This window comes from Macrobrachium nipponense, chromosome 34, assembly GCF_015104395.2.
Source record: "Macrobrachium nipponense isolate FS-2020 chromosome 34, ASM1510439v2, whole genome shotgun sequence".
Classification (NCBI taxonomy): Eukaryota; Metazoa; Arthropoda; class Malacostraca; order Decapoda; family Palaemonidae; genus Macrobrachium; species Macrobrachium nipponense.
Window position 1 is genome coordinate 40900416 of NC_061095.1, and position 20444 is coordinate 40920859.

The 20444-nt window shown below is 34.4% G+C and overlaps 2 protein-coding genes across 2 annotated transcripts in view; both read left to right on the top strand.

Annotated features, from left to right (window-relative positions):
• The first annotated feature begins 606 nt into the window (after positions 1-606).
• Positions 607-20444, top strand: part of LOC135208019 (sodium-coupled monocarboxylate transporter 2-like) — a 111046-nt gene continuing 91208 nt past the window's right edge. The window contains exon 1 of the mRNA XM_064240124.1: positions 607-683. The gene's annotated coding sequence lies outside the window, so the exon portion shown is untranslated. The remainder of the gene's footprint in view (positions 684-20444) is intronic.
• LOC135207737 (sodium-dependent multivitamin transporter-like) overlaps positions 12006-20444 on the top strand; it is an 11731-nt gene continuing 3292 nt past the window's right edge. The window contains exons 1-2 of the mRNA XM_064239563.1: positions 12006-12313; positions 16479-16612. Of these exons, the coding sequence (XP_064095633.1) occupies positions 12100-12313; positions 16479-16612 (348 nt within the window). The 5' untranslated portion in view covers positions 12006-12099. The remainder of the gene's footprint in view (positions 12314-16478; positions 16613-20444) is intronic.

The following is a 20444-nucleotide window of genomic DNA, read 5'->3' on the forward strand; positions in this document are numbered from 1 at the left end:
GAAAGCTTGAATTTCAAGTGAAAAGCCCTGTGGGGTTTGTTCCATATGAATAGGGTTCATCGGATTTAAGATATAAAATTTAAACAATATAAACCGTAAAACTGATCATTGCACAGGTGGTAAAGGTAAATAATAGAGGCTTCCCTAAACGTCCAGACAGCATCACAGAACGTCCTGCCATTCGTCAGTAGGCAAAGGGCGCTGGCAATGGAGGCCTGGAGCCAGGTAGCGAAAAGGGATTTAGGATGACACTGAAGGCGGAACATCTGGCCCACTCGAACACCACAATAAACAGTCAGGACCCAACGCGCCCTTCCATTAGTTATTGTTTGGGATAAGTATTTATGAGGTCACTGCATAGAACTGGGGTATGATTTATGAAAAATAGACTATAAAGCCAATAACTACGGGATTTGGGGTGGTTAGACGGCAAAATGGAAGCAGGAAGTGGGAATGGAGGCTAAGTAAAAGGCTAAACGTGGGTGCGGCTAGAAGCAGATAGAAAGCTACAAACAACCATTATTAATACTTTCAATGCACTACATGAGGTGCACTGACGGCGCTAACCCCCCTGCGGGGGTCACTGCAAAACATCCTAACTGTTGGGGCGAGTCGGCACACGGATCCAGTTGTTCCGTCACCTGAGGACGCTGTGCGTGAAGCCGAAGGAAGAGCTTATCGGGGTTAGTAGATAAAACTGTGACAATTAAGATTCAGTTCTTTAGAAACAATATTCCAAGTTGTAGTGAAGAATAAGAAACAGAAAAGAAATCAACAGTGAAAAACAAAGAAATGATCCTGTGCGAAGAAATATTAGTAAAAAAAATCAGTAAAGACACAATAACATTGAATACATTAGACCGCACTCCGTCAAACATTAAATTGCTAGTTATGATGTTACGTAATTAATTACGTCTCTATATAATATAATTTACATTAATTTTTCAGCACATGGAAAAACATAGAGGTTGTCTCGATTGAATCTTAAATAAGATTGAAGATAATTTTTATTTAACTAAATTAAAACCGAACTGATCTTACTAACTTTCTCTCAATTAAATTTATATTTCTGTATAAAATCGTGGTTTTGACTACGCAACTGATGAAAACTTCATCTGAAGATTTTATATTGATCGAACTATTTCTCTTGTTATGCAGTTCATTTTCCAAGATTTTTGGACTCGTCCTATAAAAATGTATTGCAACCACGAAGAATCATGTCGCATATGTGACTATATCATTTTAAAGTTCTACCTTGGGAATCTGGGTAAGAAAATGCAACTGCTTGAGAAGTAAGTAAACGGAGAAAATTATCAAATATCTTTTACACTCTCAAATGTCAACACTTAATTATTTTTTGTCTTAGGAATAGTCTACACCGAAAATGAATGACAACTGATTCAAATCTGATTTTTTTTTTTTTTTTTGCTTGGCACATACACAAAAGACTGATTTTACCAGTAGGCTATCAAAAATGTGTAAGCACCCACTTTCTATTTTTATTCATTATACACACACACACACACACACACACACACACACACATGTAGATATATATCTAATATATATATCTATATACTATACTCTATATATATATTATATATATATAAGATATGGATATATATGGGTTGTTGTAGTGTAATATGATATATATATAGATATATATATATATATATATATTAATATATTTTTATTCATTATACACACACACAACACACACACACACACACACACACACACTACATATATATATATATATATAAATATATATATATATATATATATATATATATATATGTATATATATGTGTGTGTGTGTGTTATCATATCTCATATATCTATAGTATATATATCATATATATATCTATATATCATATATATATATATATATATATATATATAATTATCTAATATATATATATATATATAATATATTATACGACTGGCAAAAAATGTTTTGATACAACAGGATTCCATCTAAGAAGAGCAGCACATAAAAACCCCAAAGTATAAGATGTAAGTATTATATTTCAGAGACTGCTGTCTCTCTCTTTGTGTAAGTCATCTCCACTGATAATTCCTCTCTATTCTTCTTAAGCATTGGTTGAAGAAAGATTTTATCAATGATATCTGAATCCCAGGCACCCTCTGAGATCTTCATTACCTTTCTTTGTTTAATCAAGACAGACTCTATCATCTGGCTTTTGTACCATCATTTGCTGCTATAAATTATACATGGTAAATTTCAGTTTATTGTGTGGTTATTATTACTCACATGGTTAGAAATAGCTGAGCTCTGTTGTTCATACCTAACTGACCATTTATGTTGTATTAATTTCTTGGGAAGTGATTTTCCCATAAAACCGTGCAAGATTGTGTCTTTAGGGATTATCTTTTGTTGGACGTTAATTAGGGATTTAGCTAGGTTTAGATTTTCCAAGGGTCTGAGTTACCGTCTTAATCCTGTCCAGGTGTGGGATTTTTATTTTTATTTTATCATTGGGTGTCTCTCTGATCTTGTCTTGAAGGTGTCGATAGAAAACTGTGTTTGCTTTATGAATCACTTTCTCAATTATATGGTTGGGATACCTTAAAGATGAAAACTGCTTACGAATTCATTCAAATTCTTTTTCCAAATAATCTGTGGAATAAATTCGTAAAGCTCTTAAGTATATGTTGCTGGCTATGCGTATCTTGATAGAAATTTCATGATAACTAAAGTAGTGAATGTATGAAAGTATAAATGTTGGTTTTCTGTGCATAGTAAATTTGCATTCTGTCGTGTCTCTAATTATTAAAACATCAAGAAAAAAATATTGTTGTCTGTTTCCCATTCAACATTAAATTTGATGCTGGGCACTAATGTGCTTAATTTTGAAACGAATTAATTGATAATGCCCCACCAATCATGCAAAAATGTTAGAATATCATATAAATACCTCATCCACAACATGTTTTTCGGTTTTATTGCATTTATTACTTAATTTCAAAGTATTTCATTAGTGCCCAGCATCAAATTTTAAGTTGAATGGGAAACAGACAACAAAATTCCATACTTGAAGTTTTGATAATTAGAGACACGACAAAATACAAATTTACCATATATAGAAAACCAACACTCTCACTTTCATACATTCACTACGCAACCTATTCTTAAGAGCCTTACGAATTTGTTCCACAGATTTCCTGGAAAAAGGAATTTGAATTAATTTGAAGGCAGCTTTTGTCTTTAACGTATCCTAATCATATGACTGAGAACGTTATTCATAAATCAAACATATTTTTTAACCGACCCTCTGAAGACAAGTCCAGAGAAATACCCAACAATAAAATAGAAATCCCACACCTGGACAGGATTAAGAAGGTGACCCAGACTGTCAGAAAATCTAATCCTTTTGGCTTTACACAAATACCCTAGTCAATTCTCTGATTATATCCAAGAAGATACAATCCCCAAAGACACAGGAGAATAAAAAATCCCATGCCTGGTTCTGTGAACAATCTTACATCAGTTTTACGGGAAAATCATTTCCCCAGAGATTAATACAACATAAATGACCAGTTAAGTTTGGAAAACAGCGCACAGCTGTTTTTAACGATACAAATAACCACAACCATATAATAAACTGGAATTTATCATGTATAATTTATAGCAGCAAATGTCGGTACAAAAGCCAGATGATAGAATCAGCCTTGATCTTCCTTCAACCAACAGTTAAGAAGATCAAAGAGGAATTATCAGTGGGGGTACCTAAGTAAAATGATATACATATATATATATATATATATATATATATATATATATATATATATATATATATATATATATATATATATATATATATATATATATATATATATACTATATATTATCTGCAGTATGATCCTCAAACATCAATTCAGGAATGCCGAAGACACATGGATGTTTTAAAAGATTTATTCATTGAGAAACGTTTCACACATGACTATGTGCATCATCAGTCTGAAAAATGACAAAATAATAACATTAAAAATACTAAAAATACACAAAATTCTTAAAATGATAATTAAAAACATTAAAAGACTAAAAATAAGAAGCAAAGTAAAATCAACTGCTGTTACACCAACCATCAGGTACAAAGGAAAAAGAAAGAATAACCAAAGAAGGAACACCAACCTTCAAAGACGACTATGCCAGATATAGTTGAGCACAGGAGCAGCCACAGTTACACGATGGAACGAGTCTTTTAAAATAAAAAAGGTCAAGAAGCAGCATCTGACTACCTTAGAGTCATTATATATGAAAAGACTCGTTCCATCGTTAAACGGTTGCTGCTCCTTTGCTCAACTGTATCTGGCATAGTCGTCTTTGGAGGTTGGTGTTCCTTCTTTGGTCATTATATCTTCTTCCTTTGTACCTGAAGGTTGGTGTAACAGCAGTTGTTTTTATTTTGCTTCTTAGTTTTAGTCTTTCAATGTTCTTAATTGTCATTTTAAGAATCCTGTGTATTTTTAGTATTTTTAATGTTATTATTTTGTCATTTTTCAGACAGATGATGCACATAGTCATGTGCGAAACGGCTCTTCATGAATAAATCTTTTAAAACATCCATGTGTCTTCGGCATTCCTGAATTGATATATATATATATAAGCGAATACCACGGGGAAATGATTGACAGGAATCCAAGCGCTTTCGTCTTTATTCAGACATCGTCAAGGAGCTACTCAGTAGCTCCTTGACGATGTCTGAATAAAGACGAAAGCGCTTGGATTCCTGTCAATCATTTCCCGTGGTATTCGCTTATTTATGAAGTCACGTGCATCTACTGTGATTTTTTAAGCATATATATATATATATATATATATATATATATATATATATATATATATATATATATATATATATATATATATATATATATATATATATATATATATGGTGTGTGTGTGTGTGTGTGTGTGTGTGTATAGTCAATGTTATATAATATATATATATATATATATATATATATATTATATATATATATATATATATATATATATATATATATATATATATATATATATATATATATATATATATATATATATAATATTTCACAAGATAGGGTTCTAATTGCAATTTAAATCCCGCCTTATCATTATCTAAAGTTTCTCTAAAATTATTACATACTTAAAAAAAATTAATTTATTAAGTGGAAATGCGTCAACCATCATTTACCCAACCTAACTTACTATCCCGACTGAACGTATATGCAAATGATTTTCTATTGCTTAATGACTATCATTCTGGGAAAGTACTCTATCACCAGCAAAGAATGTTTCTACAAATTGGTTGAAAAGGAACGTTACTTCTCTGTTTCTTCTAAACAATTGACTTAGTAGATTTTTTCATACTCAACATCTAGATCTAGGGATTTTTCTAGTAGCTTTACGAATCTCTAGACTAACCATCATAACCTTACAGTTATAAATACCCTCCAGTTTTGCTACTAGCCCCAAAATCTTGGTCTTGATCTAGTTTACTAAATCTGGATCGTCATCATGTACATCAATATTATTTCGTCCGATGTACAGGATAACTATGTCTGGGGTAAATCCCATTACTCTAGCTACCATTATAGGATCTAATAAACTGTCACACACTGCTCCTAATTTTCCAAAAGTATGATATTATAAAGGCTGCCTCAGCCTTTCATTAATCTTGCTATAACATCGTGTCATAAAATGGCTTAGATGTCTTACATGAGATTATCTTACCACAACAACCTTTCATCCTATTTAGAATACATCTGGATGGGCTGTACCCATTTTCTCAAAATAACCATCTTCTCAAAGGAAAATAGTAAGGAAAGTTAAAATTCCTGTCAAAACACTACAAAAAGAATAGGCTTCCGTTAGTTTAGGCGATGATTGACCTAATCAGTCTTACTACTGATCCATTCAGGACAGGCTATTGCGTGAACAATTTTAATGTCTGCCACCATCAGCCAGTCACGTCTTATCTTTATCGCCAACTATCATAACAATCCTCAAAATTTCACAAACACAAACTACACAATTCACTGCAATAATAATCTATCAGTATGATCCTGGTCACGGTACCATTTTATTACTACTCGCTTAGTAATAAGTAGAGCATTTCAAGTCACAAGGGATTGTATAACCTATAGTGAAATGAAACGTGAATAACCAAATCATAACCTAATTTCTGCAGTACAACATCCAGATTACTATTCGCATTTTAGTCGATATTCACGATATGATATTGCGTTGTGTATCCAATGAGTACATAAATGATATTAACTTACTCAAACTGTGTATGATGGATTCGTTATCGTGAATGGCTATTTCTCTATCCCAGCGCACATGGCTTAAAATCCGGCATTACCAAGGAATAGCAGAAAACATCATGGAACTAAAAATATCAGAAAGAGCAAGCAGAGGTAGATTAATAGTGCCCAAAACTATACCAGGAAAAATAAGGAAAGCACACAGGACATTAATCCACTATGCACCAGCATTGCTAATGCAGCGTCTATTCAATGCGTTGCCAGCTCATCTGAGGAATATATCAGGAGTGAGCGTAGATATGTTTAAGAATAAGCTCGACCAATATCTAAACTGCATCCCAGACCATCCAAGATTGGAAGATGCAAAATATACTGGAAGATGTACTAGCAACTCTCTGGTAGACATTAGAGGTGCCTCACACTGAGGGACCTGGGGCAACCCGAACAAAATGTAAGGTCTGTAAGGTAAGGTCTGTGCTATTCTCATCCAAGGAATATTATAGGAAAGACTTTTCTATTATTACTTATGCATGTACTAAAAAGGAATTTCCACAAATGATAGGAATATTTAAGTGATTACGATACAAAGATCCCGATGACTTCTTGAAGATTATTTGACTAGATCTTTTCCATAAGACCACTTGGTTGAGCTAACACAACTCTACTCAACTCTGTTGAAGCTATGCTGTGTCCGGACTAACTGACTGATCATCGTTGGCTGACATTAAACATTCAGCCAACTACTCGAACAAAGAAACAACCGGTAACTGAAATTATTACACGCACACATACAAATAAATGGACGAAATAACCAAGCACAACGCTTTTCCTAACTAAATACAAATATATTAAAACTTATCTCCCTCTCATACAATACACATTTCCACTCACGCAAATGATGAAAATATATAGCAAAATACATTACAAGTGTTCTTGTCAAAGTTTCGACAACACGAGCCAACAACTTAACATATGTCCAATTTTATTCAGGGCAATACCTTAATATCAAAATATAAATTTAGACTAAAGTGGTTTATACCAAAGAGTTTTAGACAAAAGTCCTTGACTCATATATATATATATATATATATATATATATATATATATATATATAATATATATATATATATATATATATGAATAACTTAATCACGAAGTATATAAAACGTGATGCTATGTATAAATAAAGGTTATGCCACTAAGAAAAAAAATGAAAAAGCGAGATAGCCAAGCACTTTCGGTCTAGTTCGACCCTTTACTCAGAGAAAACTGATTTTACAGAGGAAAAACATAGTCAAGGTAGGTTTAATATCCAAACTGACACTACAAGATTAGCAATAAGGTCGATTTCACTCTACAGAAACGAGGGAACGCCTGAGGGCAGCCACATCTTGGAGGATACACACGTGGTCAACAAACGATTCATCCAGAAAACAATACATTTTGAAAAAAAGGAGGCATATACAACTTATTATCATGAAATTTACAAAAATGTTCCCAAAAAAATTATTAATGAAAAGACGAAAAAAATATATAAATATATCGAGCAAGAGAGAGAGAGAGAGAGAGAGAGATATATATAGAGAGAGAGAGAGATAATAACTATATACATGTGGGGCTAATTTATTAGTAGTTCATTTATTTTAAGGTCCTTCATAAACATTTTACAAATATACGGGTCCAAATGGTACATTTCCGGACTAAGATTTAGGTTGTTTTTATTAGTGATTTGTATAATTACTGATTCCAGTAAATTTCTTGAAACATAATCATTAGATCTAGCAATTACAGAGGTATCACCACAATTAATACATTGAGATTTTTCACTCAGATGGATAAACAGTGCATTTGAAGTCTGGGCTGTTCTAACTGAATACATATGCTGCTTAATCCGTACACATAAATTTTTACTTGACTGACCAACGTAAAACAATGGGCAATCCTTACAAGGAATTTTGTAAATGATGTTTTTATTTGTTACGGGACTATTCTTAGTTAGCATATCTTTAATGGAATTGTTATAAGAAAACACTACATTAACATTAAACGATTTACATATTGATTTTATGGTTTTAAATCCACGAAAGTAAGTTAAGCTAAGTACATTTTTAGGCATTTCTTTTTCATTAATAGCAACACTATAGAACTTTTTGTGAGCTTTTTGATAACATAAATCAATTAAATGAGGTGGGTAGCAGAGATCGTTTCCTATCTTTTTTATGTATTCTATTTCTGGTCAAGATATTGTGGACTCGTGATACACAAAGCACGTAGGAACATGAGAGAAAAAATTGAAATTTTAATATTAAGATGGTGGCCAGAATAAAAATGTACATATGTTAAATTATTTGTGGGTTTTCTATAAATACTGAATTTACATTGGAAAGATTCTCTTTGTATTAATACATCTAGGAAAGGGATGACATTGTTATTTTCAATTTCAACAGTGAATTTTATGGATGGCACTAAATTATTCAATTTAGACAATAAATCATTTACATCGATACCAACAGGTAAGACTCATAAGATGTCATCTACATATCTGTACCATTTTAAGGGGACAAGTGTGATATTTGGGAGGCGTCTTTCAAAAAATTCCATATACAAGTTTGAAAGGAGAGGTGATAAAGGGTTTCCCATGGCCATACCAAATATTTGTTGGTAATATTCTCCATTAAAAATAAATCTGCAATCACAAATACATAACTTAATCAAGGAAATTATGGGACTAACGGACATAGGCAACTCATGCAGTACAAGTGCATTAGTTAAATATTCTAGCACAGAGTCAATAGGAACTTTTGTAAACAAGGAACATATATCAAAACTGCCAAAAATATCGCTAGTGTTTAGTACAATGTTATTTAATTTTTCCACAAGATCAAGAGAATTCCGGATGTGTGAATTAGATACAGTTCCTAGTAGCGGGATAACAATTTACTAAGTAAGATATTTTGATAGTTTATAAGCAATTGATCCTACAGTATTAATAATTGGGTGCATAGGTTTGTTTTCCTTATGAGTTTTGACTAGGCCATATAAATAAGGTAATGAGGGACACTTTACTGTTAACTTATACAAAAGATCTTTTTTATCTTTAAGAATTTGTTTGATATTAAAGTTTTTTTTTTTCAAAATGTATTGTTTTCTGGATGAATCGTCTGTTGACTGCGTGTGTATCCTCCAAGGTGTGGCTGCCCTCAGGCGTTTCCTCGTTTCTGTAGAGTGAAATCGACTTTATTGCTAATCTTGTAGTATCAGTTTGGATATTAAACCTACCTTGACTATGTTTTTCCTCTGTAAAATCAATTGTGCCTGAGTAAAGGGTCGAACTAGACCGAAAGTGCTTGGCTATCTCACTTTTTCATTTTTTCCTTCGTGGCAAAAACCTTTATTTATATATATATATATATATATATATATATATATATATATATATATATATATATAATATATATATATATATATATATATATATATATATATATTATATATATATATATATATATATATATATATATATATATATATATATATATATATATATATATATATATGGATGGTTAAAGATACATTGGTGTGAAGACACTCTCGATTAAAAACCCATTTTAAGCTGCACCATCGCCATGATCAATTTTATTAATTCCTTTCCTAAGGGGATACATGAAAAGTAATTCTGTCTGTCTCTCTCTCTCTCTCTCTCTCTCTCTCTCTCTCTCTCTCTCTCTCTCTCTCTCAAGACACTTTTGGCTAAAAACTCTTCTTAACAAAGCACTATCAGGAAATTATTATTATGGTTTAATTGCTTGTTTGCTTGCGAATGTTTCCTCGTTAAGTTGTTCAGGTATGTCTCAAAGTTTACAAGTTTTTAAGTTTATTGTTTCTTCTTATTTTAGTTTCTTCTAAAACCCCAAAATGGAAAGAACTTTACAATTTGTGATAAACTTTGCCATAATGGTTACTACTATACGAAGAATAATTCAACCAAAACTGCTACGTATTGGTGATGTGAAGATCGAAGGGGTCCCAGCCGTCTTATCTTAAGCAGAAATGATAAAGTTATGAAGATTTCACATCGCAATCATTCAGGCGGTAGCGAAAAAGTGTATATGCTCCGAGCATTAAACAAAATTAAAGAAAAAACTATTACAACATTAGATACGCCTACAGCAATAATTTATGAGGCAATTAGTGAAGTCCCAGAATGTTCCCAACCGCTGCTTCCTAACGATGCTTGCATCACGCGAAATACTCGAAAAGTAAGAACTAAACAATTTCCGAAGCTTCCAACACCATTGGCTAATGTAGACGTTCAAGGCAGATTTAGAATAACCATTGGAGGAGAAGACTGGCCAGTACGTGATAGTGGACAAGATGATACAGAGAGAATTTTGATGTTTGCAGGGTCATCATCTTTACAACCGTTAGGTTCATCAAAGCACTGGTTCGGTGTTGGAACTTTTGAAACATGTCCCAATATTTTCAACCAAATATATACAATTCATGCCCAAGTCCATGGTGAAATATATCCTCTTGTTTTTGTATTACTACCTGGGAAATCGGAAGAAATTTATATTAAAATGTTGCATGCTCTTGCTGAAGCGATGGAAGAGCACGGAATTGAAACGGGTATTACAGAAGTGTTTCCATTTTGTTATCTTTTAGTATTTCCATTTTGGTATCTTTTTCCAAAATTGTAATTTTTACAAAATAACCTTAGACCACAGCGACATTAGACCAAAGTATCTTTAGAACACAGCGTCATTAGACCAAAGTGTCATTAGACCGAATCGTCTTTAGACCAAAGTTCGTTAGCCCAAAGTGCCTTAGATTAAAGTGCTTTAGAAGAAAATACTGTATCCCATATATATATATATAGTGATTGGACCAGCTTCGATGAAGTGGCAGTGGCAGTCCCAAAGTGATTCTTCATAATTCGCCAAGGTGAATGGCAGTTTGTTATCGAGACATATTTCAACCTCTGTCTCTCTATCTCTCTCTCTCTCTCTCTTCTCTTTACGTTGGCCGGCTGGCATGGACTTCGATAGAATTCTCAGTTCTCACATCAGTCATGTTGAAGGATGGTTGGAAACACTTGGACTTAGAAAACTATGTATATTCTCTTGAATCATTACAAGTTACAGGGCATCTTGAGATAGGAGCTTTCTGAAGAGACTCATATTATAAAGAGGAAAGTCAGAGAGCAATTGATGCAAAGTTGATAATATTTCGTTTTAGGAAGTTAACAGTAGGGGACAGACGAACACACATCCTTGGAATGTATATATATATATATATATATATATATATATATATATATATATATATATATATATATATATATATATATATATATATATATACAGCTTTTGTCCATCCTTGTGATAAAATGACCAAGTCTACAAAAGGATTGTATTCAACTCTTGTTCCATCTATATATGACTGAGTAGCACACCATTTGTAGCTCAGGAGAGACGCATAAAGTAAATCAAGATTCCGAAAAGAAATTTTTTTTTAATCCTCTCCGTCGGTTAATCAATTTACGAATTTAACAGTAGAACATAACATATATAATTCCAAATACTGTCATAATAATAAGCAGACAAAGTAAAAGAAAATTGAAACAAGAAATTATGTAACCTCGCCTTCTTTTTGTACAAATGTGGAAGGATTAGCATCATAATATGACAAATTAACTTTCCAATTTTTTGCTTTAAGGCCGTCGCTTGTTACTTCTCGCTTTTGCCGTCAGGAGTTTGAAGGACTCTTCACTTACTCTTGCTCTGCCAAACAAGAGAAATTCCGGTGTTGGAAAGACTGAGAAAGATGGCGGACTTGGCAACTGAACCATTTGGCACTGTGAACTGGATAGTCTGTGTTATCCTTCTTTTGGTATCCATTTTGGTGGGTCTCTTCTGCTCTCTCAGAGGAAGAGGTACCAATGCATTTGAAGATTACCTCTTGGGAGGTCGTCAGATGTCCACCCTTCCAGTTGCGTTGTCCCTCATAGCCAGTACCATCTCGGCGATTTCCATGTTAGGTGAGCTAAGTAATCGCTTTTCTTGACATTTTATTTTTGGGGAAAAAAAGTTTTTTTGTAATGCACATTAACGGCTACAATGATCTTTTGTGTTTTATATCATTGCCAGCTGGACATAACCTCGTTTTCTTCAGCTTGTATATATTTGTTTTAGTTAAAGAAGAAAGCGAATTCTTTACAATATTGAAAGGAAGAAATCGTTTTCTGAAATTTGATATTACATTACATTTGTTCTTTTGCTTTTTTATTGTGAAATAAGCAATGTTTTTATGCTATATCCTAATAACTTATAGAAATAATTTGATTAGTTATATTCTTTTAAAATGATACTCAGTTTTAATAAGGTTATACGCATATGCCGTATTATTAAATAAAATTTTCGTATTTTTAGATAATAAACTTGAAATAATATAGCTTACAAGTGTAAAACCTTTTGTTTAAAATAGTGATTTTTTTGCAATAATGAGAATCCATTTATTCAAAAAAATTTAGATGCAAATTTATTTGCTTAAAAGAATGAAGTATAAGCAAAGTGAAATCCCCCTATTAGTGGGATTTCACTTTAGTGGGATTACTTTTGGTACTTAAACTAACACCATCTGAATATAAAATTTTCAATCACTGCCATTCGATAAAGATTTTCTATCAGATGTATCTGATTCTCGATAATGGCGGCATCAGATATGTATACAGTGTTCAAAAGCATACTGCTACGACTGGTCACTCTAAAGGCAACAGTGGTCCCTTAAAATGGTTACTATTTACTTGATATATATATATATATATATATATATATATATATATATATATATATATATATATAATAATAATTCTTGAAATAAACTAGTAAATAAAATTAAACAACAAGGGTCAATTGATTAAATTAATCAAAGAAAATTTAAACTGTTATGTAATATTGAAGATTTAAAAAGAAATCTAAGTGATTACAAATGAATTCACGAGTGTTGAAGTGTGAAATTAAATAAAGTTAATAAAAAATTGTAAATGCAAACACATGAGACCACCAAATATGTAAATGCAGGAAATTTAACGCAGTATAAAATGTGAAAAATTAAGATTTTGTAAAAACACAGAATACAAAAAAAAAAAAAAAAAAAATTAAAAATTAAACAATTCACAAAACAGAAAATTAGAAGGAAATAAATTTACCAAGTATTTTTAAATCAACTCAAAAATGTAAAACCCACAACAATACCTTTTCACAATCTGCATCTTCAAAATTCACCAAAGCACTTGATAGGCCTGTTGCAAAAACACGATGTTACAATGTCTGCTCAGATTCCACAACTGCAATTCCATACTAACAGCTAAGGGTGACCAAGTGCAATATTTTCACGTTACATTACAAAATGCTTGATGTCATTACAAGGTAAAACATTTTGGGACCGAGACTTTCTGTAATCTTCCAATCAATCTACTTTATAAATTTATGAGTTCCCTTTAAAAGAGAGAGAGAGAGAGAGAGAGAGAGAGTTTTGTTAATTTATCACTAACACTACGCAGTTTCAGAACAATAAGAATTCTCTTAAATCGAAAACTTTCTTAAATGATGTCATGGAATGTCCTAGAAAGAAATAAATGACGTCACTTACTGAAAATTACGTAATCGGGCGAGGTAGATTCGGAAATGTGTGATGCGACTTTACAGAACATGGCACAATTGCCACGCGCTCAGTTCTGTACACGGCTGATCATATGCTTATGTTTATAAAACAGATGAGGAAAGTGATTCCCTCCCTTATCTCTAAGTGATGACAGATATAACCTCCGGTTCTGAATAAAATGTCCTGGTTTCTCATCTTTTTTTAGAAAGGTGAGGTGGTTGTAGTCAGACAATACTAAGATTTCTTTATTTTTAGGTCTGCTTACCTACACTTAAAACATTTTTATTGCTGTGGTATGGCACGTGTTTTTTCTCTGCTTTTGAATACCCTGTCTAATGCTTTTTCAGTTTCGAAGACATAAAACAAATAGGATGTAAGATATTAATTACATCTTCTTGAAGTATAACAGCTCCAATTCTGCCGTCAGAAGCATCAGTCTGTATCACAAATTTCTTATTGAAATTTGGAGCTTGAAGTACTGGTCTTGAAGTCATAATGGTTTTTACCTTCTCAAATGACTAGGCATCCAGGAGTCCAAACAATCTTTGCTATTGGACTTATTAAGTCTGTTAAGGGAGCTACAACGGCTGAGAGAAAAAAAAAAAAAAAAAACGGCGATAAAATCGAGCCATGACCAAAAACTCTTTGTGGCTGTTTCCTGGTAGTAGGTGGGGTAGCCTCTGAGACCTTCTATATTAGCAGTTACAGGATCAAGAGGGCCTTTTCTAACTTTAATTCCAAGACACTGACCAGTTGTCTTTCCAAACTCAGTTTTCTGGGTTGACTGATAGTCTTGTTTCCCGTAGTTTCCTGAACACTTTTCCCTGAATGTTCAGAGTTAATCTTCTTCCTGGTTTTTCAATTACATAAGTTTGATTACTTAACTTGTCTATTATCTTGTAAGGAACTTGAAATTTGTTTGTAAGGGAAAATCTTTTCACTGGTAAGAACACTAGAACTTGTTGACCTACACTAAAACTTCTTAGCTTAGTCTTAGCACTATATCTACTTTTCATTTTTTCTTGACTTACTTTCAGATTTTCTATGGAGAATTTTCTAATTTACTTTCACCATTTCCTCAAGTTTTTCACATATTTTCCTTGGAATACCTCTCGATTTTCTTCAAATTTTCAACAAGAATCTTCAGCGATCCCCTTACTTTTCGACAAAAAATAACCTTATTACGTGAACATCCCATGCTTTCTTGATAAGCATTTCCAACTTTAAACAGCATTAATGGTAAACTAATATTCCATTCTTTTCCTGTGTCAGAGCAATATTTTGTTAACTTACTTTTAAATGTCTGGTGGAACTACTCCAAGGCTCCTTGCCTCTGGAAGATAAGCAGTTGATAACTGTTGTTTCGCTCCTAACAAGTTCATCACATCAAGGAACAATTTAGAAGTAAACCTCGATCCTCTATAACCTTGTACAATTTTTGGTATTTCCAACTTTAAGAAAAACTCCACCAACTTCTCAGTAATTACCTTGGCAGATATGCTTCTAACTGGGATTGTCTCAGGATACCTTGTCAAAGGACACAATTAGGTTAACAGATATGCATTTCAATTCTTCGCTTTTGGAAGTGGACCAAACACATCTATAATCACCTTGTTAAAGGGTTCTCCTTTAACGTCTATAGGTTATAGGGGGCTTTCTGAATGGTTTCATTCAGTTTTCAAGATATCTGGCAGGTGTGACATTCTTGTCAAATCCAGACTCGTGCGTTACTGCCACCACTTGCATCCTCAATGGATATTGAACCAAATTTTGACGAAACTCGCCCCATTCACCATCTCCTGGTATATCTGCAGGTCTCTGCTTCCCCATCACCAAATCTTCCTTTAGGTAATAACATGTGGGAGTTTGTTGCATCTCTTCTTGATCAACAACTCTGAAGACAAAATCAGCTAACGATGTATCCTTCTTCTGCAGTTTCATTAACTTTTTTCTTGTCACTTGATCAACTTCAAGGGCTGAACTCTCAATATCTGTTAATTCAGCTACTATAAATTCACTACTGTCTCCAGGAACACTCTGATTACTCTGAGTCTCTTCAAGAACTACAGGTTTTTCTTCATCTTGGGATATCTCTTCTTGGTCATCACTAGGGGAAACATCACTTTCCTGGAACAATTCTTCTAAGCTTTAAGATCTTTCACTTAATCCTTCCTGTGTGGGTAAATACTCAGTCCCTTCATTTGTAAGAGTAGTCCTCTTCATACTCTTGGTAGTTCTAAAATAGGAAAAGCAGGTGGGTTTTTTCCCTCTAAATCTACCGTAGGACTGATCCTGAATGGTTTGTCCATCACTATAGGACAACGAACAATGGCACACTACCAGATTCATTACCCAACAGAACATGTGCACTTTACGCAGCCAGTAAGTCCTTTACTGTAAAATCCACATTCACTGTCACCAAAAGAGATTCCAGCGCCTCTTGAATATATATATATATATATATATATATATATATATATATATATATATATATAATATATATATATAAAATACGTGTGTATCTTCTTAATCTAAAACAGGTCTTGCCTCCGAGATGTATTTCTATGGAACCCAGTTTGCACTCATCTTAGTTGGGTCATTATACGGCACGTTTTTCATCCAGTTGTTAATGGTTCCCATCCTGTATCCTCTGGACATCATATCTATCAATGAGGTAAGAGGATATGGTTACTTTTTTCATTACGCTTTCCTTATACAGCCTAACAACTAGAAATCGTGATTATTGCTTCATTAAATATTTTCATCATAACACCAGAAATTTCCTCTCAATTAACTTCTCTCTTTCCTCACCCAGGTGGGATTCGGACCCGTGGTCCTTAGGTTGAAGAAAGTCTGCCTTTGGTGAACACCATGAAGACTTATGAGTGTTGTTACTGTCTGGCATCCATATATAAGTCGAATTCTGATATTATCATTGTTTTTACTGGGGGGCTATCACAGTCCTCCAATTTGACTGGGTGGTATTCATAGTGTGGGGTTCCGGGTTGCATCCTGCCTCCATAAGAGTCCATCACTTTTCTTACTATGAGTCCTGGAACTACTTCAGCCTCTAGTTTTTCCAGATTCCTTTTCAAGGATCTTGGGATTGTGCCTAGTGTTCCTATGATTATGGGTACAATTTCCACTGGCAAAACCCATATCCTTCTTATGTCTATTTTCAGGTCTTGATATGAATTAATTTTATACCTTTCTTTCTCTTCAACTCTGGTGTCCCGTGGTATTGCGACATCAATGAGTAATACTTTCTTCTTGATTTTGTCAAACAACATCATGTCTGGTCTATTTGCATGTGTCACCCTATCTGTTCTGATACCATTGTCCAAGAGGATCTTTGTCTGATCGTTTTCTATCATTCCTTCAGGGTGGTGCTTGTACCACTTATTACTGCTGGCGTTTCTTGCACAGGCTCCAATGGAGTGCTTTTGCCACTGTACTGGTTCTGTGGATGTGTCAGACATTCGCTTGCTATGTGGTTTATGGTCTCGTTTTTCGTATTGCACTTCCCAGATATGGGAGAGATGTTACTTCCATTTATCATTCTTTGAACATATGTGGTTCTTAGTGCCTGATCTTGTGCCACTGTTATCATTCCTTCATTGTCCGTACCTTGGTATCTTGTGCCATTCCTCTGTTTGTCATTCTCCTGTCTCTGTATATTTCTGGGTCTTCGTCTACTGTTATCAGTCCTTCTTCCCATGCACTCTTGAGCCACTTGTCTTCACTGGTTTTCAGATATTGCCCCAGCGCCCTGTTCTCGATGTTGACACAGTCCTCTATGATTGGTAGTCCTCTCCCTCCTTTCTTTCGAGTTATGTATAGTCTGTCCATATTTGTTCTTGGGTGTAGTGCTTTGTGTATTGTCATATGTTTCCTAGTTTTCTGGTCTATGCTGCGGAGTTCTGCCTTTGTCCATTCCACTACTCCTGCACTGTATCTGGTTACTGGTACTGCCTATGTGTTTATGGCTTTTATCATATTTCCGGTGTTGAGTTTCGACCTGATCGTGTCCTTCATCTCTTGGTGCTTTATATCCCCTACTTCCATTATTCCCAGGTATGTGTTCGATGTTGCTCCCATCTGGTAGCTTTATCCCTTAAGTCCTTGTTACATTGCCTTTTGTATCTTGACTAAGGCACATTTTTCTATTCCAGACTCCATCCTGATGTCCCCAGGTTCAATTCTTACAGTCTGGATTAGGATATCTATTTCCTTGATGCTCTTACCATACAGTTGATGTCATCCATGAACATCAGACGGTTAATTCTGTTGCTTCTTTTCTTAAGTTAGTACCCAGCATCAATCTTCTGCAGTACTTTTGTCATGGGAGTCATGGCTACTACAAAGAATAGTGGGGACAGTGAGTCGCCCTGCAAGAACCCTCTCCTGATATTAACCTCTGCAAGTCTTATTCCAGAACTTGTAAGTATTGTATTCCAGTTGCACATTGTATTTTTGAGGAAGCTGATGGTATTTTCATCTGCCCCATATATTTTCAAGCATATTATAACCCATGTGTGTGGTATCATGTCGAAGGTTTTCTTATAGTCAGTCCATGCCTCGCTTAGGTTGGTTTTCCTTCTCCTACTGTTCTTCATTACCATTTTGTCTATCAAGATCTGGTTTGTTGTGCCCTTAAACTTCCTTCTGCAGTCTTTCTGTTGGTGGAGGAGGGTGTTTGTATCATCTAGGTAGTTGTATAGCCTTTCACTGATGATACTTGGTAGTAACTTCCAAATTATCGGTAGGCAGGTGATGGGTCTGTAGTTACTGGCTATATTTCCCTTACCCATGTCTTTCTGTACTGTGGTCATCCATTTAGGCTCATGGTGGTGTGATACAATGCTGGAGTTGTTCTACTATTCGTGGGTGCAGGGCCTTGAAATTATTGAGCCAGTATCCATGGACTTCATTGGGACCTGGGGCTTTCCAGTTGGGCATTTTCTTTAGTTGGTGTCTAATTGTGTCTGTCGTGATCTCAGTGAATCTTTGTTTTATCCTCCCTGTTTCTTCTCCCCTGATTTCCTGGAACCATGTTGCATGTTTGTTGTGTGAAACTGGATTGCTCCATATATTTTCCCAGTCCCTTACTTGGTTCGGCTTCAGGAATTTCTTGCAAGTTGTCTTCCTTTCTTAGTTGGCTGTATAGTCTGTTCTGGTTGGTTCCTAATAGTTTGTTCTGTTGTTATATCTTATTCCTGTTCATGTACCGTTGGATTGTATGTGCTTTTACATTAAGTCTCTCTTTTACTTCTTCTATTGTGTTGTTTAGTCCCCTCTCCTGTACTTTGTATTTCTCATTCAGTTCCTCACTTGTTTTCTTGCTTCTTAACCTCTTTTCTGCCATCTCTTTCAGTTTACTCAAGTCAGATCTCATTACCATGATGTGCTTTTCCAGGTGCCTTTTCCAAGGTGGTTGATGTTTTGGTTTCTGTTGGGTTGGTTGTGCTGGTGGTGTTGGTGTTCGTATGCCCATGTGTTCTGCTACTAGTCTTGCTCCTTCATATGCCAGGTTAGTTGTTTCTGTGATACTGGTAGTGTGTATCATTCTCATTATTTCATTGACCTCACTTGTTTTCTCCCTTAATTTCTTGGCATTGTAGGCTTTCATTGAAGGGATCCTTTTTCTCTCTGTATCTGGATTCATCCATTGTCTGATCTTTTCTACCCATTCCGTCTTCTCTGTTACTTCGTCTGTGTTTCTTCGTGTGTGGCTGTTTGATAGCTCATCATCCTTTCGTCTTCTGTGGTATCGTCTCTCAGTTAGTCTTCTTTTAATTCGATGATGTGTGTCATTTCCCTTTCCAGTTCCTATCTTTCTGTTGTTGAGAGCCAATTCTTTTTCTTTATGTTCCTTACCTGATCTGCCAGCCTCTGCTCTGTTTGGGGTGTGTTGTTCCTTTCATTCCAGATATTGACTAACCTTCTATATCCTCTCTCTGTCGGGTTGCTTCTGATGTAGGATCTCCATATTTTCTTATTTTGCCTCCTTCTTATCTTTTACTACTTTCTCAATGTCTTCATCCCACCACCCACTCTCCTTTTCTTCCCATATGATACCAGATGTCTCTTCTAGCAGTAGCAGCTCCTTTCCATGCCTTCTTATAACTGCTGCATTTCGTGCCCACCATTCTTGAACATTTTCAATCCCTATATCAATATCCTCCCAAACCCTCCTCTTAAACTCTCTCTTCTTATCCCCTTCCTTCTCTAATTTGTACCACTTAATTTTCCTTATCCCTTTAGCTGTGGTTTTTCTTTCCCTTTTTAACTTCAAATCCATACATAGCAGTCTGTGTTTGGGGGCTACATGGTCGCCTGGAATAACTTTGCAGTTCTTGACCTCCACCAGCTTTATCCTTTTATACAAAAAGTAGTCTATCTGGGAGCATCTTCCCCCACTCCTATATGTTATTAGGTGTTCCCTTTTCTTCTTAAAGAATGTGTTAACTATTGCCATGTCGAATGACACAGCAAAGTCCACTACA